Source organism: Mirounga leonina, unplaced genomic scaffold (assembly GCF_011800145.1).
Source record: "Mirounga leonina isolate KUSES-001 unplaced genomic scaffold, KU_Mleo_1.0 Mir_173, whole genome shotgun sequence".
NCBI classification, from domain to species: Eukaryota; Metazoa; Chordata; class Mammalia; order Carnivora; family Phocidae; genus Mirounga; species Mirounga leonina.
Window position 1 is genome coordinate 86,083,094 of NW_023270447.1, and position 27,712 is coordinate 86,110,805.

General features: G+C 47.9%; 2 protein-coding genes across 3 annotated transcripts; one reads left to right on the forward strand and one right to left on the reverse strand.

The window, feature by feature from the left end:
- The first annotated feature begins 159 nt into the window (after nucleotides 1–159).
- MASP2 (mannan binding lectin serine peptidase 2) lies at nucleotides 160–13,236 on the forward strand. Its single transcript, XM_035019811.1, has 10 exons — nucleotides 160–224; nucleotides 312–540; nucleotides 676–853; nucleotides 1,672–1,803; nucleotides 3,764–3,960; nucleotides 4,034–4,181; nucleotides 8,092–8,210; nucleotides 9,548–9,626; nucleotides 12,149–12,280; nucleotides 12,783–13,236. The coding sequence occupies exons 1-10, from the start codon at nucleotides 220–222 to the stop codon at nucleotides 12,890–12,892; spliced, it is 1,329 nt and encodes a 442-aa protein (XP_034875702.1). The 5' UTR covers nucleotides 160–219; the 3' UTR covers nucleotides 12,893–13,236.
- TARDBP (TAR DNA binding protein) lies at nucleotides 12,504–27,456 on the reverse strand. Of its 2 annotated transcripts, XR_004681793.1 has the most exons (7): nucleotides 27,332–27,456; nucleotides 26,113–26,364; nucleotides 24,051–24,214; nucleotides 20,935–21,075; nucleotides 19,840–20,010; nucleotides 18,249–19,456; nucleotides 12,504–17,514 (listed from the first exon to the last, which is right to left on the reverse strand). XR_004681793.1 is itself a non-coding variant. In XM_035019812.1 (6 exons), the coding sequence occupies exons 2-6, from the start codon at nucleotides 26,348–26,350 to the stop codon at nucleotides 18,926–18,928; spliced, it is 1,245 nt and encodes a 414-aa protein (XP_034875703.1). In that variant the 5' UTR covers nucleotides 26,351–26,364; nucleotides 27,332–27,456; the 3' UTR covers nucleotides 12,504–18,925. The 2 variants fall into 2 exon arrangements, 1 of the variants encoding a protein (XP_034875703.1); XM_035019812.1 differs by having other exon boundaries at nucleotides 12,504–19,456.
- Nucleotides 27,457–27,712: the final 256 nt, after the last annotated feature.

Below are 27,712 nucleotides of genomic sequence, written 5' to 3' on the forward strand. Positions count from 1 at the left end.
AGGATTTATTCTGGGGCTGTGTCGCTCAGGTCCACCTCCTGGCTCCCAGAGCGACCTCCCCTCACTGCCTGACACTCGGGGCAATCCGGAGTCATGGGGTCAACTCCCAGAATCCCAGGGTCAGGGAGGCTGGGGGCAGGGCCAGGCATTGGACAAACAGACCAAAGGTGAGACACCGTGCAGCTCCAGACCGGGCCTGGCCAGCTGGACGGGTGCACAATGAGGTGAGTGGGAGCCTTCCCACCGCCTCCCCGGCAGGGGCGAGGGGTCAGAACAGGGCTCCTCACCCGCCCCCCTGCCGCCGCCCTCAGGCTGCTGGTCTTCCTGGGCTTGCTGTGGGGCTGGGCAGCCACACTCCCTGGCCCACAGTGGCCTGAGCCCATGTTTGGGCGCCTGGCATCGCCTGGCTTCCCCGGGGAGTACGCCAACAACCAGGAGCAGCGCTGGACCCTGACGGCACCCCCCGGCTACCGTCTGCGCCTCTACTTCACCCACTTCCACCTGGAGCTCTCCTACCTCTGCGAGTACGACTATGTCAAGGTGCCGACAGCTGGCGGGGGGGACGACCCGGACCCTCTCGAGGGCTGGGGGACAGGGACCCCTGGCAGCAGGGAGGGAGGGAGCGAGTGCGGGCCTTGCGTCTCGCCCTCCCTCCCCATGACTCCAACCCTACAGCTGAGCTCGGGGAGCAAGGTGCTGACCACGCTGTGCGGGCAGGAGAGCACAGACACGGAGCGCGCCCCCGGCAATGACACCTTCTACTCGCCGGCCTCCAGCCTGGACGTCACCTTCCGCTCCGACTACTCCAACGAGAAGCCGTTCACGGGCTTTGAGGCCTTCTATGCAGCAGAGGGTGAGGCGAGAGGAGGCTGGGGTCCGGGGGAGGGACGCGAGATGGCCCATCTGCCCAGGGGTGACTCTGTCTTAGGCCAGGCCAGCTCTCCCTTCGGTCCCCTCACCTCCCCGAGGCTGGGTTCCTGCCAAACCAGCGGGCGCAAACCAGCGGGCGAGGAGTCCAGCCCTGCATCCAACACCAGCCCCAGGGCAAATATCAGTAACAGCTGTGACCCCTGCCCTCCGGCTGAGCCCGATGGTGTGCGGGGTGCTGAGCCAGGGACGTGCTCCCAGCAGCCCCCGCCCCCCGTGAGGCCAGGGCCCAGTGAGCCCCCCTCTGGATGGGAAGTACAGCCCCACCGGCCTGAGCCCCGTTGAGGACACCCAGCCTGTGCTCCCTGTGCGTGGGCTTCCAGCCGAACACTTGGTTTCAGATAGGGGCTCCTGCAGGGACCAGCTGTGTGACCTCGGGCAAGTGGCTCCACCTCTCTGTGCTCCTCAGGAGGCTGCAGCAGGGTTTGCTGGAACCTGGGTCACAGCCCCGCTCCTTGGGCTCGACGGCTGCTTCCGCCCGCTGGCCGCCCATTAGCTGCGTGACTTTGAGCAGGGACACTTAACCCGTCACTCGTTTGAAAAAAGAGGGGTACTGACATCTACCTCCAAGTGTTCTGAGGTTATAATGAGCCTCGGCCTGTTCGATGCTTGGCCGGGCATCAGCCACTTCCAGACAGGAGGAGACACCTGTTGGGTCAGCCGTGAGGCCGAGCCTGCTCCCGGGCCCCAGTACCGCCTTGGCTCCTCCCCGCTGACCCCCTGCCTGGCCTGCCCCTCCCCCAGACATCGATGAGTGCCAGGTGCCGCCGGGACAGGCATCTCCCTGCGACCACCACTGCCACAACCACCTGGGTGGCTTCTATTGCTCCTGCCGCAGGGGCTACGTCCTCCACAGGAACAAGCGCACCTGCTCAGGTGAGCTGCACCCGCTCAGGTGAGCGGGGGCTGGGGAAGGTATGGGGCGGACACTGCCCAGGCCAGCCCCCACCTTGGCCCAGAATACAGCCAGCTCCTAAAAGCCATAAGTGCTCTGCCCAGGGGTCTGGAGGGACCACTGACCTTGGCCTACTGGGCACTCCTCCTGGCAGGCTGTCCCCTCCTGGCAGGCTGTCCTCTCCTGCCATCTTTGATCTTCGGTCCGCTCCTGCCATCTGTCCATCGCTGACAATCCGGAATCCCTCCCCCTCCTCCGTTCCATCCTCGGCTCCCTCTCATGGGTCTTCAGCCCATCCCTTGGATCATATGTGTTGGGCCCCCACTATGCACCTACCGTGTCTGGGCTCTGGGCCCCTGTTACAGCCACCTCGCCCTCCTTGGGCTCCCAGGTTGGAGGACTGGGGAACAGAGGCTCAGCTCACACAGGCTTCCCTGCACAAAACTTCCCAGTCGGGGCAGGGCGCACTCAAGGCGGCTGGCTCCCCAGCAGGCCGACCCCTTTGGCCTCTACTGCCCGCACCCTCCAAGCTCCTGCCAGGTGCCAGGTGCCCAGATGGGAAACCCGGGGGTGCCCTGGGGAGGGGGCAGCCCCCAAGCCTCAGTGCTGCCCCTGCCTCCCCCGGCCTGGGGCCTCTCCCCCAGTGTCTCTCCCTGTCTCTCTGTTCTCTCTTCCAGAGCAGAGCCCCTAGCCTCACCTCTGGCTCCGGTCTGGGTTGGGCCGAGATTGCTGCTACCTACAGCCCCCCAGCCACCCCATGCATCCCTCCATGGACCTAAAAATAAACCTGCTTCCGGCTCCACCTACTGCTTCGTGTCTCTTGGGTGGCATGGTGGGGAGAGGGCAGTGGTGTGCACCCTGGCCCCCTCCACTCTCTCCCTCCCCTCATCACAGCCTGGATGAACCCTAGTTGGTGGGAACCCCCTCCATGGGGCCACCGGATCCTTTGCCAGAAAGCCTTGTCCAGCATCCCCCAATCCATTCTGTAGATGGGGCACTGAGGCCCAGAGAGGGACGAGGGCTTGCTTGAGTTCACACAGGGAGACCGAGCTCTCTCTACTCTCCCACTGGGTCCCCAGTGGCTGAGCTGGGAGCATCCTTGGACCAGCTCCTGTTCAGGGGATGACTCCTGCCCCAGGGGGGGGTGGGCTGGGGGAGCCTGACCCAGAGCAGAAAAGCCCAGGGAGATAGCCATCGATGGGCAGGCTGGTCCCCCACATCCAGGGGCTGTTCCCTCTGCCCTGTGGGGAGCAGGCCCACGGAGGAAGGTGGGCTGTGCTGGGACTCCTCGCTTCTGGAAGCCTCCCAGCTCAGACACCCTCTGCAGCCTGGGGTGGGGTTGGGCAGATGCCTCCCATGGCTGGTGCAGAAAAAGCTCACTCTGCAAGCGCACGACCATCTGGCCCAGTGGAGAAAGAGGGCACCAGACATGCTTTTGATCAGTGTGAACTTGAACTTCCCTCAACTAACCCCCAGGGCAGTGCCCAGACCCAGGGTGGGAGGGAACGTGGACAAGGGGAGGCCCCTCTGTTCCCCGTGGGGACCCAGGGAAGGCTGGACTGGTCCCAGCTGGGTGCAGGTGGGAGCCCCGTGGTGGATGAATTTGGGAGTTGCTGGGGTCAGGGGTGGATGAAGGACCCCCTCGTCTCCTTCCCCCTCAGCAGAATCTAACCTCGCTCACTTTGTCAACCCCAGAGTTGTGACTCAGGCCCAGAACTCCCCAGGCCCAGGAGCCCCTGGGGGTGTGGGTGGGGTCCTGGAGGATGTACATCTGAGTGCCACCTGTTTCAACCAAATCCAGGAAGCCCAAGAAACTCTAGATTGTTCCTTCACCCATGAGGTGGGGTGTTCTATCTGACTGGGCCAGAGGGCAGTGAGGGCAGCCAGGGGGGGCGGAATCAGGCTGCTGGCACCCTCTCACAGCGCCCCATCCTCTCTCAGCCCTGTGTTCAGGTCAGATCTTCACCAACCGGTCGGGGGTGCTCAGCAGCCCTGAATACCCGCAGCCGTACCCCAAACTCTCAAGTTGCACCTATGGCATCCAGCTGGAGGAGGGGTTCAGCATTATCCTGGACTTTGTGGGGTCCTTCGACGTGGAGACACACCCGGACACCCAGTGTCCCTACGACACCCTCAAGGTCCGGCTCCCTGGGTCTAGACCTCCTCTGGCTCTGGCGGGTCCGGAGGTGACAGAGCCCCTTCTGCTTTCAGATTCAAACAGACAAAGAGGAATATGGCCCATTTTGTGGGACAACGTTGCCCCCTAGGATTGAAACTAAAAGCAATGCCATGACCATCACCTTTGTCACTGATCAGTCGGGGGACCACACAGGCTGGAAGATCCACTACGCCAGCACAGGTGAGGGCAAGGGGGTCTTGGATCCCGGCAGCAAGCTCTTCCTGGAGTGTTGAGGAGCTACATAGGCTGGAACTCTTCCTGACTAGGCCTGGGGAGTGCAGGGGAGTCGAAAGTTTTCCTCGGCCCTCTAGGGTTCCTGGCTGGGTCCGAAAAGTAAACTGACAAAGATCAACAGGAGAAAAACATCCACACTTACGTAATGTAAGGTCTACGTGGCATGGGAGACTTCGCAAGGCAGAAAAGACCCAGAGGAACACTTAGGCTTGCGTATTTCTATGTGGGGGGTTTGCAGAAGAGGAGACAGTCATGGGGAAAAATGACAGGTTAAGGCAAGTGTTGTAAATGGGGGAAACTTAGCAAGGCCTCTTTATTTGGATTCTTCTCGGTTCCCTTTGTCTTTGGAGATAAGGATGCTCCTTCCCTCCCGGTATAGGGAGGGCAACTGTCACGTGACGGTACGTGAGGGTCTTCTGACTGTGATGGGGAAGAAGGGTGAGGGAGGGGGCAGAGGTCCGAGGGATCTCCCTGCCTCCGTTTTCTCAAACTCCTTCAGCTTCAAATACTCAACATGCCCAGGAGCTGTATTTTGGGGTAGTGCGTCCTGAACTCCATCAGAAGACAAACCAGGTTTGAGTGAGGGTGGTCTGTGAGACAGTGGTCCCTAAGGGGAAATGCCACCCACGCACCCACCCACCCACCCACCTCTCCCTCTCTTCACTCCTCCTTCTCTCCCTCCCTTCTTGTAACCACCCATCCACTCAACCGGCCCTCCTTCCATCTGTAGGAGAGGAAAAAACAATTTTCCCTCTGCCCTCCTAAATTCTTGGCTGGGACCAAGAAACAGATTAACAAGAGGAAAACAAATACGTTTGTTAAGGTGTATGTCTCGTGCATACGTGGGAGATTACCCACGGGAGAATGGGGACTTAGAACTCAAGGCGTCAGTACCATCTTCAGCTAAAGACAAAAGAGAGGAGGGCGTGGGGGAAGCCAGTTATGGGGAGGTGCCCATGACTGGGAAAAGTACGGTAAATGAAAGTAAGGTTTGTTATACAGATGTAAGACCCTGCCTTCTCCAGGGACGAGTTTCTAGTGATTTAGTCATCCTTCTCCTGGGACGGAGAGGGAGACGCTCTTAATGGACATTTCTTGTGTGAATATAAAGTTCCCTTACAAAAGGATAACTTTTGCTCTGTTTTCAGACCTTCTCCTGTGTCTGCTATTTCTGAAAATAATCAGCTCAAAATAATCCTTATGCCAAAGAGGCATATTCTGGAGTGCCATATTCTGCCACCCTTCATATCCATCCATCAAAAACAAAAAACCAAATTCCACTGAGTAAATTTAAAGGCTTAACTGGCTTTATTAAATGATTTGTGAATTGGGCAGCATCCCATCTACCAGGTGGAGGGGAGCTCTGAAGGGAGTTGTACAAAATGGAGGGTTTTCATAGGAAGGAAGGTAGGGCAAGAAAGATAATAAGCAAAAGAAAAGATTGTTCTAGGCAAGATCACCTTCTCCTGGTGATCTTGCATCTCTCCCAACTTCTCTCCTTCCTTGGCTCCCTCCTTCCTTCCATCCATCCATCAATCCATCCATCCATCCTTCTTTCTTCCATCCATCCATCCTTCCTTCCATCCATCCATTCATCCATCCATCCCTCTTTCCTTCCATCCATCCTTCCATCCATCCATCCATCCATCCTTCCTTCCATCCATCCTTCCTTCCTTTCAACCATCCTTCCTTCCTTCCATCCATCCTTCCTTCCTTCCATCCATTCATCCTTCCATCCATCCATCCATTGTTCCTTCCTTCCTTCCATCCATCCTTCCATCCATCCTTCCTTTCATCCATCCTTCCCTCCCTCCATCCTTCCATCCATTCTTCCTTCCAAAATCCATCCATCCTTCCTTCCTTCCTTCCTTCCACCTATCCATCCATCCATCCTTCTTCCTTCCATCCATCCATCCATCCATACTTCCATACTTCCATCAACCCATCCATCCTTTCATCCATCCATCCTTCCTTCCTTCCACCCATCCATCCTTTTTTTTTTTTTTTAAGATTTTATTTATTTATTTGACAGAGGGAGAGAGACAGCGAGAGAGGGAACACAAGCAGGGGGAGTGGGAGAGGGAGAAGCAGGCTTCCCATGGAGCAGGGAGCCTGATGTGGGGCTCGATCCCAGGACCCTGGGATCATGACCTGAGCCGAAGGCACACGCTTAACGACTGAGCCACCCAGGCGCCCCCCCATCCATCCTTTCATCCATCCATCTGTCCTTCCATTCTTCAGTCCTTCCATCCTTCCATCCATCCATCCATCCTTCCTTCCTTCCATCCATCCATCTATCCATCCATCTTTCCATCCATCCATCCATCCATCCATCCATCCATCCTTCCTTCCTTCCTTCCAAAATCCATCCATCCTTCTTCCTTCCTTCCTTCCTTCCTTCCTTCCTTCCTTCCTTCCTTCCTTCCTTCCATCCATCCATCCATCCTTCTCTCTAACCAACCACCCATCCAGGAAGCTTAGAGCTCAGGTTTGGGTGTCGGACTGCCTAGGTTTGTGTCCAGGCACAAACCTGTTTCCTGACTATGTGACATTGAACCTCTCACAAAACTTTTCTGAGCCTTAATGTCCCAATTATTCCAATTGAGGACAATGTCTCCTTCAAAAGGTGTCAACTCGTGGGCTAATGCAGGGAAAGCATTGGGTGCAGGGTGTGGCATAGAGGAAGTGATAATTGGATTAAAGGGATTGGGGTAGTTTTTAAATTAGAAAATTGGATTAGAAAAGATTAACCCTTGGGCCACCTCTGTTGGAAATGTGGGAAGGGGCGAGACTGGTTGGTAGGAGGGAGCCCAGCACTATGAGAACAATTCGTTTGTCTCCTGTTCATTTCTGAGTCTTTCATTTTCCTGTAGGTCAAAGTAATAAAACTTCTACAACCGAGGTGCTGGTTTCAGAGTGACTCAAAGGGGGAGTCAGGTCTGCCAGGCTGGTGGGGGAAGGGCCAGGACAGAGCCTTGAGGCTTGTGTGAGGGAGGGAAGGTGCCAGCCTGGCGCCGGCCTATGCTGTCCCTGGAGGTGGGGACTTCAGGCCTGCAGGGGACTGAGAGCTGCCCTGGGACACACAGCTGGAGGGAGAAGGTGACTCAGCAGAAGACTGGCACAGGCCGAGGGGGAGCGATGGGGGTGGGCTGAAGCCTTGGGGTGACAACAGGCCAGGGTTTGGGGACCAGAGTGAAGGACCTCTCCCTGGAGGCCTGCACACTGTGGGCACGTACGTGCTCTCAGGGGAAGCAGGAGGCTTCCTGGGTGCTGGAGAGGACCTGGACCCCAGGTTTCCCCGAGCAGCGAAGGCCATGCCACAGGGCTGTTGTGGGGGGTCACATGCACCCACTCTTGCCCAGCCCAGGTGCTTTACATCCGGCCTTCACGACAACCCTGGAGGGTGAGTGACTGTTCTCCCCTCCGCATCTCACAGCTGAGGAAACACGCACACGGAGTTGAAAGTAACTGCTGGGAATGCGGACTAGCTCTTTTCCCCCAACCGACACTGTGGCTTGGTTTTGGGCCGCGTGGCTCAGGTTCCGGCGCGGAGCGGACGCTGCCCTGCGGGTGTGGAGGCCGCCCCGGCTCCCCGCGTGCCCGCCTGCCTGGCAGCCTTGGCTGAGGCCAGGCCCGGCTGCAATTCCTCATTTGGGCAATAAGCGACCCAGTGTATTCTTGCCTTTGGGGTTTTAAATCTGACGGACGCTACCCCACTTGCGGCGAGCTCTTTTTGTGATGCGGGACCCATGTATAAATCAAGACCTTTAAATGGCTAAATTCAGAGCGGCGCGCTGGAGACCGCATCAAAAGCCCTCACTCAGCCCGGCCTCCCTCTCCGCCCCACCCCCAACAGCTCAGCCCTGCCCTGGTCCGGTGGCGCCACCTAATGGCCACATCGCGCCGGTGCAAGCCGAGTACATCCTGAAGGATCGCCTCGCCGTCTTTTGCGAGACCGGTTATGAGCTTCTCCAAGTAAGTTAATACAAAACCGTAAGTGCAGCAGGATCGCGATCGGTCTGATAACGCATACATGTGCGAAAGTGGGAAAAGAGCTGTGGTCAGCATGCTGGTTTCTTTTGCCCGTGACTGAACAATACAAATCAAAGAAAACGCGGCTGAGAAGAGAGATGGCTATGGAGAATTTTTTATTCTTAGGAATTGTGCCTTTATACAAAGAGCTTTAAAAAGGGCTTTGATTGAAAGCTGGTGATTAAAGTGGACTCCTCCGTCACACATCACAGCAGCTCTTGTAAAGCGGCTGAAACAAGGGAAGGATGAGTTTGCCATCCTCCTTCCACCTGCTCTGCGAGACCGCCTTGCATTAAGTGAGGCCCCGCCCCCTGGCCACGTGATGACCTTAACTGGCCACCACTCCTGGGCCCACAAAAAATTAAACGGCCCTGGGAAACAGTATATTCTGCAAAGTTATAAATAGTGACCTCTGTGAAGGGAAAGGGAGGGTAATTTTTAAAAATGCTTACTGTGTTGCTTTAGGGGCACAGGTAAGGGATTAACCTTCCTCAAAATTGTCACTGAATCCCAGTGGTAAAAAGTAATAACACTGAAGTGATAGCTATTCAATCCAGTCCTGTGGAGGGACAAATCCTCCCCCCCCCCCCCAAAGAAGGCACTTTTCCCACCTTGCAAAGTGCCCCGGGGAAGGCTCTTTCCCACAGCTCCTTGGACTGCAAACCTCTTCAGTTTCTGATCTGAAAAAAAAAAAAAAAAGAAAAAATTAAAAAATCATCCTTCTCTCCTTTTAAGCATAAAGGCTTCTTCTGCCAAAGTGATCTTTCATAAACTTTAGAAAAATGTTTCTCCGTAAACAATACTAGCAGTAAAAACTGAGAATACACATGTGAAGCTTATCGAAGTATTTTTAATAACTGTCCTGCAGCTAATGGCCACAGGCTAGAAAAATCCAGGCACACCCGCTCTGTGTTGGAGCAGGTTGGCCTTCCCCAGATTCCGACCACCCCCCTTTGGCACTTTATATAAAGAACTGGTGGGAAATCAGCAGGAACTTGTGAGATCTGATGTGTCCTTGGATTTAAGGGGAAAGCAAGAAATATTCATAAACTGCTGCAGAGGCCCACATTTAGTGCCAAATACATCTTGAAAGAGGAGATCATCCCGTAGGGAACAAACCCCGCAGAGCTACTGGGGTGTGTCCAGTCATGTGGGTGTGGCACCCCACGCCGGGCACCTCCCGAACCCCCCCCCCAGAGGAACGGGTGTAGGAGCTCAGCCTTGGGGCGCGGCGTCATGATATAAACAAGGTAAGTAATATTTGCTGAATTCTTCTTTAGGGTGATTTGCCCCTGAAATCATTTGCTGCCGTCTGTCAGAAAGATGGATCTTGGGACCAGCCGATGCCCACGTGCAGCAGTAAGTCCACGTGACCATGGGTCCTGGGGCGGCTTCTGCTGCTTTGCCTGCTTTGATCACTGCTTCTGGTGTTTTCTGAAACGGTCTCCTTATCAGGAACTGAATTTCAAAGTCGCTTCTCTTCCCCAGCCTCTCTGTGCACTTACAGGTTCAAACGGAACCAAGCTACCAGGAAAAGTATTTCCTTTGGAAAAGCATGATATTTAAAAATCTTTTTCCAGGTGTAAAATATTCATTGAGGATGGGAAAGAGAAAATGAGACCTTTTAATTCGCACAATCCCACTGTTACGACATCCCTCCAATCGCACACGTCTCTCACACGTGTGTACACACACACCAAACTGGGGTGAGGGGGTACATTACCATTTTGTAAGCATCACATCTTATTTTAAATATTTTTTCAATTATAAAATACATGTTAATTAGAAAAAATAAATTTACAAAAACATAGTGAGAACCCCTCTTGCCCAAATCCCCAAACTACTGCTGAGGGTTTAGGGCCCATTCCTTCATTCCTATGCTGTATACATGAAGGGATTTCACTATTATATACTTTTTTAAAATTACCTTTTTTTAGGATTTTTTAAAAAAATGTATTCATTTAACAGACACCAAGAGCACAAGCAGGGGGAGGGGCAGAGGGAGAAGTAGGCCTCTGGCTGAGCAGGGAGCCCAACATAGGACTCGATCCCAGGACCCGGGGATCATGACCAGAGCTGAAGGCAGACGCTTCACCCACTGAGCCGCCCAGGCGCCCCCGCTATTACATACTTTTTAACCAAAATGGGGTACTAAGTCTGATCGCACTGCGCTCTTTCCCTCCACGTCGTCGGGATCTCTTTCCACATCAATCCAAGTAGTAGCAGAGCCGCTCACTCATCCTTGTTAACGACAGCATGGAGCCCCCACCGCAGTGCTCCCAGATTTTAACTATTACATACACTGCCGTAGTGAACGCCCCTGTAAATATATTTGTGCATACTGCGTGCAAACGTTTCTCCACAGAATTCCTAGGGAATTTAAATATTTTCATTTCATAAATTTACATTCCCACCAATGAGACTGTCAATCCTTAGTTCAAAAGCAGCAGAGCTGGGGGGCGCCTGGGTGGCTCAGTTGGTTAAGCGACTGCCTTCGGCTCAGGTCATGATCCTGGAGTCCCGGGATCGAGTCCTGCATCGGGCTCCCTGCTCGGCGGGGAGTCTGCTTCTCCCTCTGACCCTCCTCCCTCTCATGCTCTCTCATTCTCTCTGTCTCAAAAGCAGCAGAGCTGGGAGGAGTGAGAGGTCTGGATTTGAACCCCAGCCGGGTCACTTTAATTAAGCGAGTTGGGTGTGGGCATCTCCACGGAGAAGTGGACAGCACTTGGCACAGAACCAGGCACACAGCTGTGAAGTTGCGGAAAACGGCTTAAATGTAACCTTTTAAAATATCCAGAGAAATCCATCGAATTTTAGCTCTTCTGTGGGAACCAGACTTCTAGACTGCACTTGGGCTCCTAAACTGGGCAGTTATTTCACCTTAATTATGTCCCCACAGGTGTGCATTTTAATGCAAAGTCAAGGTATTATGACTTCCGGGTCCCCTACACATTTTTGAAAAGGAACCTAAGAAGCAGCCAAGTCCTTCTTTGTGTTGTTCTTTGACCTTTAAGGCCAACCGAACTGCAAACCGAGGACCATTTTCTGGGGATCCAGCCCGGGCAGGCACGTGCAGCCTGGCCCGGTTCTTCCCTCCGAGCGGCTGCTTGCGGCTTCTTCCCTCTTCCCCCTGCTTGTGCTCTCTCTCAAATAAGTAAAATCTTTTTTTTTTTTTTAAAGATTTTATTTATTCATTTGAGACACAGAGATACAGACAAGAGAGCATGAGCAGGGTGAGAGGCAGACGGAGAGGGAGAAGCAGGCTCCCCACCGAGCCAGGAGCCCGACGCGGGGCTCGATCCCAGGACCCTGGGATCATGACCTGAGCCGAAGGCAGACACTTAACCATCTGAGCCACCCAGGCGCCCCTCAAATAAGTAAAATCTTAAAAAAAAAAAAAAAAAAAAAAAAAGTGCTAAGGAGCCCAAGTGGTTTCAAACTCCCTTCCTTTATGAAAGGAATCACAGGGCTCCTACCCCAGGGGCCTCACCTCACTCGAGCCATTTAGTTCAGAACAGGAAGGAGTGGTTGTCTTTAAAATCACACTAAGGCGGGCGCCTGGGTGGCTCAGATGGTTAAGCGTCTGCCTTCAGCTCAGGTCATGATCCCAGGGTCCCGGGATGGAGCCCCACATCGGGCTCCCTGCTCGGCAGGAAGCCTGCTTCTCCCTCTCCCACTCCCCCTGCTTGTGTTCCTGCTCTCGCTGTCAAATAAATAAATAAAAATCTTAAAAAAAAATCACACTAAGGCAATTCCCTCTCGAGAGAGATGGAGGATGTCCACCGCACGGGGTGGGATGAATATGGCTTCGAGCTCCAGCACCCCGCGCACAACCACCTGTCAGTCTTGTCTTTTTACTGTCCTCCCCCCGTGTTCACTAGTTGTTGACTGTGGCCCTCCTGATGACCTACCCAGCGGCCAAGCGGAGTCCATCACAGGCCCTGAAGTGACCACGTACAAAGCGGTGATTCAGTACCGCTGTGATGAGTTCTACACAATGACACCTGATGACGGTAAGCAAACTTCAAAGTTGGCGGTGCGTGGTATTTGGAACCAAAGCCCTCATGATCTGAAACTAAACTTGAGCCGACATTTTTGGCTAAGGCTACACAAAAGATTAAAAGGCACTTCTTCCACCCGCTAAGTGAAATATTACAGCTTAAGTGACTTTTAATGTCAATTTGCAGGAATCTGAAAACAGATCTTCTCTAGTAAATGACTACTACAAACACACAATATATTCCAAATGGTTTAATTTAACAAGTCAAAACCTTATCATTAAGCACTTGAGATCTTGATACATATTCAAGTTACACATCTAAAAGGTTTCCACTTTGCAAGCAAACATGGTTAATGCAGAGACCTCCTATTCATGAAATCATGTAAAATGGTTATTCAGACACCTCTACTTCCCACTGATGCTCAAGAATCAACATTTTTCAAGGGGGTATTCAAGCAAATGACAACCACCTTATACATGCAGTTAAACATTTTTGCTTTTCCAATGACTTGCAGGTAAATATGTGTGTGAGGCTGATGGATTCTGGACGAGCTCCAAAGGAGAAACATCACTCCCAGTCTGTGAGCCTGGTAATGGATACATTTATACAGGAGATTCTTATTGATGGAAGTAGAACTGGGTGGGAGACATCAGCGGAGCTTTAGCTGTGGTGGGCAGAAATGGAACTTCAGCACTTGGTTCTTACACCAAGTTGTTATTTCCAAATACTACGTTCTTATCACCCCCTTTCCGGTCGGAGAGGTTGCTAGGTGCTGACTTTATCAGTCACTTGATTATATCTGACCTTATAACCAGGCAAGCATAAAAAATTATTTTAAAAATTATCTTGAACCATTTATACATTTATAAACACGAGTTCTGCTGCGGAGTTACTTTTCTCTGTGTAACTATTAAAACCCCAAAGCTAATAACTTCATTATTTCCCTAAGCAATTGTTTTCAGTGACATCTAGTTTTTAAACATTAATGCAATTTGCCTTTTAATAGTACTCAAAAAAAATTTTTTTACCAGAATTGGCTCTAAAGATAAAGTTGAGTACAGTGATTAAAAAAATAAGAAAGGTGGTAATATATTCATTACTCCTTTGTTATTTGGCTTAAAAAAAATGGTATCTTAGCTGACACAACATTTTAAGTTTTAATGCCAGTATTCTGACACAACAGGAAGCATAGCTGCTACATTAATGAGCACATTGTTAGCCATACACAGTAAATTTAGTTTGGAAGCCTCAACTAGACCAAAAAATTCCTGAACCTGAAGGTTCCTGGCTACAACTGCAACATCCTGATTTTTAAAACATTTGTATGTTCAAAGGTGAAACGAATTTTGCAAATCCTGGGGTAGTGACCTTAGTTCCTGCTTTCCCAGAACTACATGGAAAATACCCCATTTTACAAGTAGGAAAATAAGCAATGAAAAGGTCATTTCCTTTCACTTTCTAATCACATCACCCAGTACATCAGCTCATACAATTCCTGTTTGCCCTATTAATTTTCCCGATCGTGTAGACCAAATTATTTTAGCAAAACAAATTAGTTTCTAAATGTTAATTTCCACTCACCTCATTTTTACCAAGAGGTTTTATCGGGTCTTTGAACTGTGTTTTAAAAAGCAGCCTCACCTGTTTAGGTGGGCGCCCCATCAACCCGAGGTAACTTTTGGATGACATCAGACACAATTCCAAAGTGGTAATAATTGTGGGAAAAACCACCGCGGGGTTTCTATAAAGGCTCTGCTTCTTTCCCCAGTTTGTGGAATATCAACTCGTACCATAGGAGGTCGTATATACGGAGGGCAGAAGGCGAAGCTTGGTCATTTCCCCTGGCAAGTCCTGTTACTAGGTCAAGCTACAGCAGCGGGCGCACTCCTGCAGGACGGCTGGATCCTAACAGCTGCTCACGCTGTATACGCGCAGAAAGAAGCTGCCTCCTCCTTAGACATCAGAATGGGTACCGTGAAGAGACTGTCGGCTCATTACACACAAGCCTGGGCCGAGGCCATTTTTATACATGAAGGTTATACTCATGATGCTGGTTTTGAGAACGACATAGCACTGATTAAATTGAAGAACAGAGTTGTAATCAATAGTAACATCCTGCCTATCTGTTTGCCAGGAAAGGAAGCTGAATCCTTCATGAGGACAAATGACATTGGGACCGCATCTGGATGGGGATTAACCCAGAGGGGTTTTCTTGCCAGAAATCTAATGTTTGTTGACATACCAATGGTCGACCATCAGAAATGTACTGCTGCGTATGAGAAGCACTCCTATCCAGGGGGGAGGGTAACGGAGAACATGTTTTGTGCTGGCTTAGAAGGTGGGGGCAAGGACAGCTGTAGAGGGGACAGTGGGGGGGCGTTAGTGTTTCAAGATAATGAGACACAGAGATGGTTTGTGGGAGGAATAGTGTCCTGGGGTTCCTTTAATTGTGGGGAAGCAAATCAGTATGGAGTCTACACCAAAGTTATTAACTATATTCCCTGGATCAAGAACATAATTAACAATTTTTAATTTGTAGGTCTTCAATGATTCCTTAGTTTTAAAAATTCCTGTAAAAGGTCTTAGCAGCCATGTGGCCTGAGAGACACGAACACATCAGTTGTCGCTCTAACCCCCAACCCACCGCCACACCATGGGTCAGACCCATTCCGGGCGCTTCTCACTCGCCAGGTTTTTCGCCTCTTACTCTTTGATTCAAGGGGACACAGACAATTAGGTGGGATCACCTTTGCCAATCCAACAGAAACTCGCTGGTTAAATCTGCGTTTAATTACTTACAAAGTCCAGTACATTTTGTAATGGTTATCTATATTCCTACGAATTGCCTGTTCATGTTCTCTGACGACTATTCCACCAAGGGGGGGCTTGTTCTTACTGATCTCTAACACAGCTTTATATATTATAGCAATACTGGCTCAGGGATAACACTGAATCATGATTTTTTAGCAAATAAACTGGACACATCGATAACTTTGGCTTAGGTGCTGGCTGACTCCCATGTTTAAAAACCAATACCACAGATTGGTGAGACCTAATTTTTCACTTATCAAATTGGCAGACAAAAAGAACATGGAATAGCACTATTTCACATTGTCAAAGACAACACACATTTTCTAAAGGACAATCTGGCAATGTATTTGGAAAGCCTTGAGAGCATGCATAGTCTTTGACCTAGTAATTCCAATGTTAAGAATTTATTTTAGCTGTGAGGATGTTCCTGGCACTTGAAAATAGACTAAATAATGTCCACATACAGAAAAGCGCTGAATCGAATGTGCCATTTCCTTAAGAAGAAATATATTAGAATTAAGTGGTGTTATTATAGATAAATCTATAGTGTTTTCTTCCTTCTTACAACAAACATGGAAATACTTGGGCACACTTAACGAACAACGGATCACAAATCATACAATAGCTGAGTGTAGAACTCATACACAAGTAAGAGCTACTCACCTAGTACTCAACAACAAATTATTCTAATTATCACATACATCTTCCTTCTCCTAAGGACACAATTTAAGCCGACTTAACCTTAAAAATCTCATGTCATTTTCGTTGGCTGTTCCTCCTTAAGAAGTTCTAATAGGTTCACATTTAACAAAGGGTTTCATTCTAGCCAAATCATCATCACTCATGTAAAAATTCATTGTGAGTTTTGGCCCGATTCCTCTTGTGCACGTTAAAGGGGAACTTCTTGAGACTCCCTTTTTAAAGGTATCTTTCCATCACCTTTGTCACATACAAAAAAGAAACTATTTTTCCAGTAAGACTCCAGACACTAAACTGTGGTGGCAACAAATTTTTTATTCAACTGGTTCAAAAAAGTTTTGAGAATGAATGCATTGAGATGACCAAATAGACTTTTAAAAACAAATCTCTGCGAAATGGTTTACTTCTAGACTTCATTTTCTTTTTTCTTTTTTTTCTTTTTTTTAGGGTGGAATTAAATACCCGCAGCTACTGGTGCCGCGAACATGTTAACAGAAGGCTGCTCCACACTGAAAGCCTTCTAAGACGGGTTTACAACAAGTGTAAATAAGGGATTAAAACCATGCCATTGACAAGTGAACTTACCCCGGGCTCCTTGGAGGCTTGTCAGTTTAGTCTTTGGAGGTCCCCGAATACCATTTTAAGTGTTACCATGTTACTGCTGCTGAGTAATAGTGCAAGTGCTAAAATGCAAAATTCAGATGGTACAGGGTTTGGAAATCATGCAACTTAGATGCAGAAAAAAAATTAAAACAACGCAAGATCCTTTTACAGAGGAAACTGAATAACGAAACAACGTGGCGATCACAAGTCTAAAGGACGACTTCATTTCTACAAGTTAAAACACGTAACTTGCAAAATGACAAACCAACCTATTTATCATAATCTAATCAGATAAGGGCATCAGGTAAAACTACCAACACAAAAACTGTTCATTCTTCCATCAGAAAACAAGCTCAACCCTCACAGTAGTTACATCAAAAGTACAACAGAGAATCAACAGATTATTGCTTTTACATACTTCACAATGCGTCGTGAGAGTCTAATCTGAGTTTGTAAACGATTTTATTCAACATTACTCTATTCCCCCACTTGTGGAGGACAAAGCCCATTTCACTTAACACTTCCAGACAGACAACCCACCCTGCTAGTTCTTAAAGCTATCAGGCTTTGTAATGGATTCAGGCACAAGATAATTTGTGGTTTCTTCTACTTTATCCCTACCGCAATTAATTCCACTTTTCAAATCCCGAACCAGAAAGAGGTGCTGATATTCCCTTCTTTTTGACTATGCTTTGCTACAAAGCATTTGAAAATAATTAACATTGTTTTTCCCACTCGCCCAAATATTTTTAGAAGGCATGATTCCCAATGGAGATTTATACAGGCCATGTAAATAGAACATCACCCAAATGCACAGAGGCACTAATAAGAAGCTGGAGGGTACTGCTTACCATTTTAGGTGCGGTCACCCAGACTTATTAAAAACTAGATTTAAAAAGAAAAAAAAAAAAACAAAAACACTTTCACTTTGGACAATGCAAGAACAAATAGCAATTAAGTCTGGGTATCAGGTGTCAATGCATGACAGGTGATGAATCCATTTGACTTGAGACAACTTTTCAAATAAGTTTATTTGAAGCAAAATAAACTATTGCCAAGAAACTTTATGAAAGTTCCATCTCAAAAGGGTCAAAAAAGGGGAATTAACTGCTATGAATTCTTTGCATTCAGGGCTGCAAAACAAAGACACATATTATTTAAATCAGTTTTATTTAAGAATTTCCAACGTTGACAACTCTTATAAAAAGCATCCAAGCACAGGACACAGAACTGCATCAGACAGCATTCTCATGGGCGGCTAACAGACAGAGGAACCTCCACCCTTCTTTGCGACACCCCGAGCTCACTGGTGAACTCTGCTTCCACGTACTCCTGCAAAGCACGCCACAAGCTCCGTCCATGTTCTCAAGCCACCAGCTTCAGTTCACATGAGCACACTTACAGGTCAGTAACAGGAGAGGGCACACACCATACAGCATTCACAGCCGTTGACAAAGGGGCGGGGGAGGTACAAGTATCGTGTCACTTAACACATTCAGCTAACGCGGGTCACCTAACAACAGAACTCACTTAAAGTCTTCCCACAGATGTGGATGTCCTTTGAATGCAAAAAACATTCGTACATTATTTGCTATCATTGCTCTCTGCACACTCTCTCACCAAAGCCACAGGATTGAGAGACACATCTCGCCAAGTTAAAAAATATCCATTATGCACCACCAAGTCTCTGCACGCGCTCTCTCCTTTTCTCGCTCATACTAGCCTTTCATGCCTCGGCACCACCATCAATCCCACACAAGGTTTCAAAAGTTCAAACAGCCTTCTGGTTCCATATCACAGCCTTGCGTTCATAGCGTTGATACGACTCCATGAAATAAAGAGTAGCGGATAAAAATGGGACACCCACCGTCAAAGACGCAGCCTGTGCAGCGTGCTGACGAGTTCTTGAATGAGAAAGCGTGCAGACAGAAGTATTCCTATGGCAGAACATTTACAGCACTACTTTCAATGAAGTGCTTCTTCCATAAACATTTGAAATGAGATGAACTGCAGAGATTAAATGAAGGCTTCGTATTGTACTTTTGCATGTGAAGGGAGACAAGTGTTAAAAAAAACAAAACAAAACAAAAGAACCAAACACTGTGACACCATGATCTCCAAAAAGGAGATTTTCCTAAGGGAGAAATCCATATGGTGGGGTTCAAATTAAAACGAGGAGGAAAGAATGTAGTTCTAATCAATGGTTTCCATTTGAACATGCAAAGAATTCACTTGACAAGTCCAGGGATAAAAGATTACAGGAGAAACCTTTTGATATCAATTGTAGTGTGTTGGTTTTTACCCATCAGGCAAACAGCAGTTCACTTTCAAACACTCAATATTTCAACCCTTTGTGTAACAAAACTTATAAAATTCCTTTAGCTTTTCCTCTTTTTCTAAAGAAAAATGTCAAAAATACTGCTGAATATACTCCACACTGAACAAACCAATTTTGAAAATTCTTAGTACATATGTATTTTACAATATACTTACCATGTGTTTAGAAAAATTTGAATTCCCACCAGTCTCTACCAACCCCACTGTCTACATCCCCCAGCCAGAAGATTTAGAATCCATGCTTGAGCCGAACCCTCCATTAAAACCGCTGCCAGACCCTGCGTTTGATGCAGATCCCCAACCAATTGCTGCACCTGAATTAGAACCGCTATAGGAGTTATTTCCAGAACCAAAGGCCTGATTTGGCTCCCTCTGCATGTTGCCTTGGCTCTGGTTGTTACCTGATGGGCCCGACTGGTTCTGCTGACTGGCTAACATGCCCATCATGCCCCAGCTGCTCTGCAGCGCTGCCTGGGCTGCAGCCATCATCGCCGGATTGATGCTAAAGGCGCCAAAGTTCATCCCTCCACCCATATTACTACCCTGATTGTTTCCCAAGCCAGCTCCACCCCCTCGACTGTTACCAAACCCACCCTGATTCCCAAAGCCACCTGGATTACCACCAAATCTTCCACTTCTTTCTAACTGTCTATTGCTATTGTGCTTAGGTTCAGCATTGGATATATGTACGCTGATTCCTTTAATGATCAAGTCCTCTCCACAAAGAGACTGGGCAACCTATAAGAAATAAGGGGTGTAAATAAAGGAGATTAAACCACTGACTCACGCATCAAAGTAGCAATAACACTTAAGATTTCAAGCCACTGTCTAAGCTGGAGGAAAAACAAGCAATGAACGCTCGTTTCATTTAAACCCATAAAATCGCCTTTAGCTCTAGTAAGGCGGCAGGGATTTGTCAGCTTATTTTCAACACATAGAACACTCCCAGGTCAGTGCCACATACTGAAAAAATCAAGGGATTACCACGACTATCTAGACCCATATATCCCACAGCTCACAAGGTCAGAAAGCTTGGCTAAGGATGGCAATTAGCTGGGTGGGAGAAGTTCAAGACAAATTACCTAACAGAGCTGGGACAAAATTATTCAAGACAAAAATACCTGATCATCTGCAAAGGTAACAAAGGCAAAGGCCCGGAACGGTTTGGGAATGAAGACATCTACCACTTCTCCGTACTGGCAGAAGAACTGACGCAGCTCATCAGCGGTCATGTCCTCTGTACAGCGCCCGACGAACACCTTCCTGCTTCTCAGAGGCTCGTCTGGGCTTTGCTGGGCGGATGGAAAGAAAAGAAAAACATGAGAAATATTTTACAAGCATGAAAAGAGCATTATGATAGCAGATATAACAAAAGTTACCTGCCTTTTCTGTTAGTCATTAAAAAGGAGGTACATTCTTAGTTTTCTGCATTAGCACTGCTCTTTAAGAACAGTGAAAAATAACATTTTCTTTTTTAAAGATCTAATTTTTAAGTTCTCGCTACACCCAGCATGGGGCTTGAACTCACAACTCCGAGATCAGGAGTCACACACTCTACCGACTGAGCCTGCCAGGCGCTCCCACATTTTAAAGTTTAAAGTTCAAGACTGTGTATCTGGGGGCACCTGGGTGGCTCAGTCGTTAAGCGTCTGCCTTCGGGTCCTGGGACTGAGCCCCGCATCGGGCTCCCTGCTCGGCGGGAAGCCTGCTTCTCCCTCTCCCACTCCCCCTGCTTGTGTTCCCTCTCTCTCTGTGTCTCTATCAAATAAATAAATAAAATCTTAAAAAAAAAAAAAAAAGACTGTATTTGGATTAAGGACAGTCAATGATAGAAACACCCTGGCAAAGAGGCGAACTCTCCAAGTCAGTCTTGCTTGCTTGGAACCAGTCAGGCTTTCGTGACAAGATTAATGTATTCTCATTGTCCTTGTGTTTTAAACCTGTAACTACATAAGAAACTCTCCACTCAGTAGAAATAACAAAAGAAAAGAATAAAACGAACCAGCTTTTAGTTTAGAGAGGTAATAAACTAAAGATTTCAAACAAACAAAATATTCAGCACGCATGAAGGTCCTAAGGCTTTAACAAGGCAAAAGGTTTCAGGAATTCACCAGCCACCACCTTTTAAGAGTGCATTTTATGTGTTATTTTACGGTGTCTTCTAAGGGAGTTTGTCAGCAAAAATTCCCAAAGCACAGGAAAAAAGAGCAAAGTACCTTAGAATTAGGAAGTTTACAGTCACACCACCGTCCATCTATCATATGTCGCTGTGACATTACTTTAACCTGGGTTTCATATTCCGTAAAACGAACAAAGCCAAACCCCTTTGAATGGCCAGTTTTAATATCTTTCTTGACCTGGGGGGGGAAAAAAAACAATGAAATTTACTAGAAACACACACACATCCAAATCAGTTCCTGAGTAATTTGAATGGCTTTACTTCGATGGAACTGCTTAATTAAAACTTAAACCAAGTTATTCTTTTTTTTTTTTTAAGATTTTATTTATTTATTTGACAGAGATACAGCGAGAGAGGGAGCAGAAGCAGGGGGAGTGGGAGAGGGAGAAGCAGGCCTCCAGCCGAGCAGGGAGCCCGATGCGGGGCTCGATCCCAGGACCCTGGGATCATGACCTGAGCCAAAGGCAGACGCTTAACGACTGAGCCACCCAGGCGCCCCTAAACCAAGTTATTCTTGAGGTAAAAAAGCAACAGGAGAGTAAACGTTGAATCCAGATGTTTTTTTTTTTTTAATTTTATTCTTATGTTAATCCCCATACATTACATCATTAGGAATCCAGATCATGTTAATAGTTAATCATGTCACAAAACAGAATTCTAACAAAATGTTTTAGAATGCAAAGATAAATTAGATCTAATATTTACAAATCTTAAGTCGGAAAAACAGAAAATCACTTTTTTTAAAAAAGAATTTATTTGAGAGAGTGAGAATGAGAGAGAGAGAGAGAGAGAACACGAGAGGGGGTAGGGTTAGAGGGAGAAGCAGGCTCCTTGCTGAGCAGGGAGCCCGATGCGGGACTCGATCCAGGGACTCCAGGATCATGACCTGAGCTGAAGGCAGTCGCTTAACCAACTGAGCCACCCAGGCGCCCAGTGTTTTTTTTTTTTTTTTAAAGATTTTATTTATTTATTTGACAGAGAGAGAGACAGCGAGAGAGGGAACACAAGCAGGGGGAGTGGGAGAGGGAGAAGCAGGCTTCCCACCGAGCAGGGAGCCAGATGTGGGGCTCGATCCCAGGACCCTGGGATCATGACCTGAGCCGAAGGCAGACGCTTAACGACTGAGCCACCCAAGTGCCCCCAGTGTTTTTCTTTTTAGTTATTTATTTTAGTAATCTCTACACCCAACGTGGGGTTCCAACTTACAACCCTGAGATCAAGAGTCACATGATCCCCCGAATGAGCCAGCCAACTGCCCCCCCCTTTTAAAAATAAGTGTTTTTAAATCTCCCAGTGATATGTTATAAAGAAATAGGCTATGGAGCGCCTGGGTGGCTCAGTCGTTAAGAAATAACGTAAATAAAATAAAATCTTAAAAAAAAATAAAAAAAGAAATAGACTAATGTCACCACCTTCCCTTAAGCTTTTATGCAGCATTTTATAACGTCAAAGGCAAAAACATAGGTTATATGCATAAAGAGAAACAGTACAACCCAAATTTTGTTTTTGTTTAAGTAGGCTCTAGGCCCAACATAGGGCTTGAACTCACGACTCTGAGATCAAGAGTTGTGTACTCGCTTTCTGCCCGTGGACGCCGCCGAGTAAGCATCGTTAAAGTCTCCCCTCCCACCACCGTCATGTCTAAGTCAGAGTCTCCCAAAGAGCCTGAACAGCTGCGGAAGCTCTTCATCGGAGGTTTGAGCTTTGAAACAACCGATGAGAGTCTGAGGAGCCATTTTGAGCAATGGGGAACGCTTAAGGACTGTGTGGTAATAGAGAGATCCAAACACCAAGCGCTCCAGAGGCTTTGGGTTTGTCACGTATGCCACTGTGGAGGAGGTGGATGCAGCCATGAACGCAAGGCCACACAAGGTGGATGGGAGAGTTGTGGAGCCAAAGAGGGCTGTCTCAAGAGAAGATTCTCAAAGACCTGGTGCCCACTTAACTGTGAAAAAGATTTTTGTTGGTGGCATTAAAGAAGACACTGAAGAACATCATCTAAGAGATTATTTTGAACAGTATGGGAAAATTGAAGTGATCAAGATCATGACTGACCAGGGCAGTGGCAAAAAGAGAGGTTTTGCTTTTGTAACATTTGATGACCGTGACTCTGTAGACAAGATTGTCATTCAAAAATACCATACTGTGAATGGCCACAACTGTGAAGTAAGGAAAGCCCTATCTAAGCAAGAGATGGCTAGTGCTTCATCCAGCCAAAGAGGTCAAAGTGGTTCTGGAAACTTTGGTGGTGGTCGTGGAGGTGGTTTGGTGGGAATGACAACTTTGGTCGTGGAGGGAACTTCAGTGGTCGAGGTGGCTTTGGTGGCAGTCGAGGTGGTGGTGGATATGGTGGCAGTGGGGATGGCTATAACGGATTTGGTAATGATGGAAGCAACTTTGGAGGTGGCGGAAGCTATAATGATTTTGGCAATTACAACAATCAATCCTCAAATCTTGGACCCACGAAAGGAGGAAATTTTGGAGGCAGAAGCTCTGGCCCCTATGGTGGTGGAGGCCAATACTTTGCCAAACCACGAAACCAAGGTGGCTACGGTGGTTCCAGCAGCAGCAGTAGCTATGGCAGTGGCAGAAGGTTTTAATTACTGCCAGGAAACAAAGCTTAGCAGGTGAGGAGAGCCAGAGAAGTGACAGGGAAGCTACAGGTTACAACAGATTTGTGAACTCAGCCAAGCACAGTGGTGGCAGGGCCTAGCTGCTACAAAGAAGACATGTTTTAGCCAATACTCATGTGTATGGGCAAAAAACTCGAGGACTGTATTTGTGACTAATTGTATAACAGGTTATTTTAGTTTCTGTTCTGTGGAAAGTGTAAAGCATTCCAACAAAGGGTTTTAATGTAGATTTTTTTTTTTTTTTGCACCCATGCTGTTGATTGCTAAATGTAATAGTCTGATCATGACGCTGAATAAATGTGTCTTTAAAAAAAAAAAAAAAAAAAGAGTTGTGTACTCTACCCACTGAGCCCGCCAGGCACCCCAACCCAAATTTCTTTTCAGCATCCCCTATGCATGCACGTAATAAATATTAAAAATACCGTCTGCTGAGCATGAAGGGCAGTGTTACCAAACTACAGGAATTCTGGATGTTCATTTATGGGAAGAAAAAAATCGTTAATATGAAATCAAAGTTTACCTGAACCATAAGAACTTCTCCAAAGGTACTAAAATATTCTTTTAGATCCTGTTCAGTCGTTTTCCATGGAAGACCCAACACTATTAAATCAGACGTTTTCTGGACAGCTCTTTTCACTTTCACTGCTGATGAAGCATCTGTCTCATCCATTTTTCTTTTGTTATCTAAACAAAATGAGCAGAAACCTTTCAAAACTCCTCACTTAACAGGTCTTAAAACACATTAGCCCCTACATCTAACAACGATAAGCACAAAGATTCTAAGCATAAGATACTGAAAACTTTTGGCAAAGAGAGAGGTCAGCTCTCAAAGACAGACGGAGGGACTGAGGAAGTGGCTGAGGGGCTTTCTGGTGCAATGGCCGGGATTCCCACCTCTGGTTTTGTGAGATCTCAAGATTATGATGGTTTGTTCTTCCCTCTCAAAAGGTACATCAAAAACAAAAATAATTCTACTTCACTTCGACTTTAAAAACACAGTAAGGAGGGGCGCCTGGGTGGCTCAGTCGTTAAGCGTCTGCCTTCGGCTCAGGTCATGATCCCAGGGTCCTGGGATCGAGCCCCGCATCAGGCTCCCTGCTCAGCGGGAAGCCTGCTTCTCCTTCTCCTGCTCCCCCTGCTTGTGTTTCCTCTCTCGCTGTGTCTGTCAAATAAATAAATAAAATCTTTAAAAAAAAAAAAAAAAAAAAAAACCCAGTAAGGAAAAAAAGAAAACAGGCTAAAAAACCGTGCTGTACTATCTTTGTGCCTATTAAATAGATTTGCTTAATTATTTTAATGTCCGTAACTTAAAAGTTATATACCAAAAAGTGATCAAACTTTTATCTCCAGCTGTGGATTTAAGGGTGATTTCAATTTTCTTTTTCTTTCTTTTCTAAACTTTCAACCATGAACTCATGTTGATTTTGTCATTAAAAAGAAAGTCTTGGGTTATTTTTAAAAAACAGTATTTGGAAGGGAGGAGGAGGAACTAAATGACATTTTAAAAAATAGATTTTTTAAATTTTATTTAAAAAATTTCTCATTTATTTTTTGAGAGCGCACGCGCACAGAGGGAGAGTGAGAGGGAGAAGCAGACGCCCAACTGGGCAGAGAGCCTGATGTGGGGCTCAATCCCAGGACCCCGAGATCACAACCCAAGCTGAAGGCAGACGCCCAACTGACTGAGCCACCCAGACGCGCCCAGACTTTATTTTTTAGAGCAGTTTTAGGTCCCCAGCAAAATGGAAAGAAAGGCAGAGATTTCCCATACCCTCCTTTTACCTCTACAGGTGCATAGCTTCCCCCATTATCATGATATTCCTGCCCCATCCAAGATGGTACACTTGTTACAACTGATGAACCTACATCGACATATCATCATCTAAATGACATTTTAGATTTGGGTAACAGCATACTAAAGAAAAACCAAGTTGATGCTGTTAAAAATGTTCTCAAAGTTTAAGTCAACATCTTGCATACTAACCAACTACAATACTTTGTTGCAACATCGAGTTGTAATAAAAGTAACAAAGATATATCAACTAAAGTAAATTCTTATTGATAAAATGTACCTGTTTCCTCCACAAACTTCATGTTTCCTTTTTTAAGATTTAGAACATCAGGGATAAGTGGCAGTGAGAATAAGACCAAAACCCCAAACTACAATTGCACTAATTCAAGATTTGGGTTACTGCAACTGATAATCATTTAAGGACGGAAAAATCAGATTAACTGAATGAATGATATAAGCCTGTAAGGAACCAGAACAAAATATCGGGCACTTTAAAAAGAATCTATTTACCACAGACTGATCACTGCAAAACATTCTTAGCTGTTCCTTAAATCTGGCATTAAGTTGGCAACACTTGTTCAAATAATTAAGTACATAGTTTTTCCTTTAAAAAATGTTCTGTATTTCCAATTTTTACTAATTTAGAGTAGTGGCGTTCCAAACTAGTCTATTAGCAACGTTTAAAGAAATACTTGTGTTACAGGAGACGCCGTGAAATGAGGCCACGATCCAACTCAGGAGACACAAACACGACTATGCTTTAGTACTGCAAAAGCAAAGGGCAACACACCTTTGGGATAGTTGACAACATATACCAGATTTCCCCAGCCGGCATCGGGGGCATGCAGAATTCCTTCCACCAGCCGGACACCTCTCATACACTGGGACACTGGATTCCTGTAGCGCAGTCCACACGCCCCGGGAAACTGGGCTGTAACCGTGGACAGCAGCACTGTCCCGTCGTCTTCTGATGGTATTTCAATAGGCTCGTCATTCTCATCTTCCGTTACCCGAATATATTCAGACATCTTTTCTTATTTCTCTTAAAGGAAAAAGAAATATTAATGACGAACACTCGTGTCAAAGTAACTGCTTCCTTAACATCACCCGATTAATAAACACTACCATGTCAATCTTCTAGGACTTCTAGAACAACTTTGGGGTTGGGGTTCTTATAGGTGTTGGTTATCACTGAAATGAGATAACGGCAAGGATAGTGCCTTGCTAGTTCATTCCTGCCCTAAACACTTGCTGAGTGCCTACTATGCATCAGATGCTGCAACCCGTCAGTCCCGGGGGGCATGCCGGCTACAAGGGGCGCGGGGGGCGGGGGGGACGCAGAGATGAGAGCAAACAAGCCATTTATTTATTACAACCATGATACAGGCTACTAGAAAGAAGTCAATCATCTTGGGGGCCGAGGAGAACCTAAGCTGAGACGCGTGTGGGAATGAGAGCACATTTCCCTAAGAACGCGATGCAGAAGCTGTGTCCTGAGGAGGAACAGAAGCACTGAGCCACGTGAAGAGAGCAGGAAAAAAGTTCCTCCCTGTTCCTCATTGTGGGACTTCCGGGGGGGGGGGGTCTCCAAAGTTGACCAAGGACAGCGACCACAGGTCCTTCCCGACGCGGGCCGCTACCTCCCAGAAGCCAGTGCGTGGCGGCCGAGGTGCAGACGCGGGGACCCGGGGCCTAGGCTGGCAGGGTCGCCCGGCGTGCCAAGTGCCGGAGGGCCCAGGGCAATGGCCCGGGCCCGGAGGCCAGGCCAAAGCTCCGCCTCGGGCTGCACGGCCCCGCGGGCCAAGCGTCCCTGCTTCGGCGCCGGCTGCCACCCCGCGCCAAGCCCTAACGACGCGCCCGCGCGAGCCCGCTCGGGCAGGACGAGGCAGGCCCGGCCCCACGGCTCCCTTCCCGGGGCGGAGGCGGAACCCGCTGCGTCCGCCTCGGGCCGCGCAACGCGGGGGCCGGAACGCCCAGGGCGTCCTCGGTGAGAAGCGTCCACGACTCACCCGCTAGGCCGCTGCTAGGAAGCCCGGTCTGGTTTCTCTTCCGACAGGGAAACCGAAGCAGCGAGGGACCCAAGAGCAGCCCAGCTACCGCTTCGCTCCCACAAAATGGCGCTAAGGCCGCCTCCTCCCCCCGCCGGCCGTCGTCCTCTCCCACCGGTCGGCGTCAGGAGGGGAAGGACGCCGCACGGAGGCACAACGACCTTCTCCCCAGAGAGGCAGCGCTCCCTGCTGGGAGGCTGAGCAAACGGGGCGGATTTAAGGGCTACAATAAGACTAGGAACCCGGACCAGAAAAGCGAAAAGTTGAAAAAATAAGGAAGCCTAGGCTGTTGGCTCCCCCCACGTAGCGTAACAGATGGTTCCGCCCGACCAACCGTCGGCC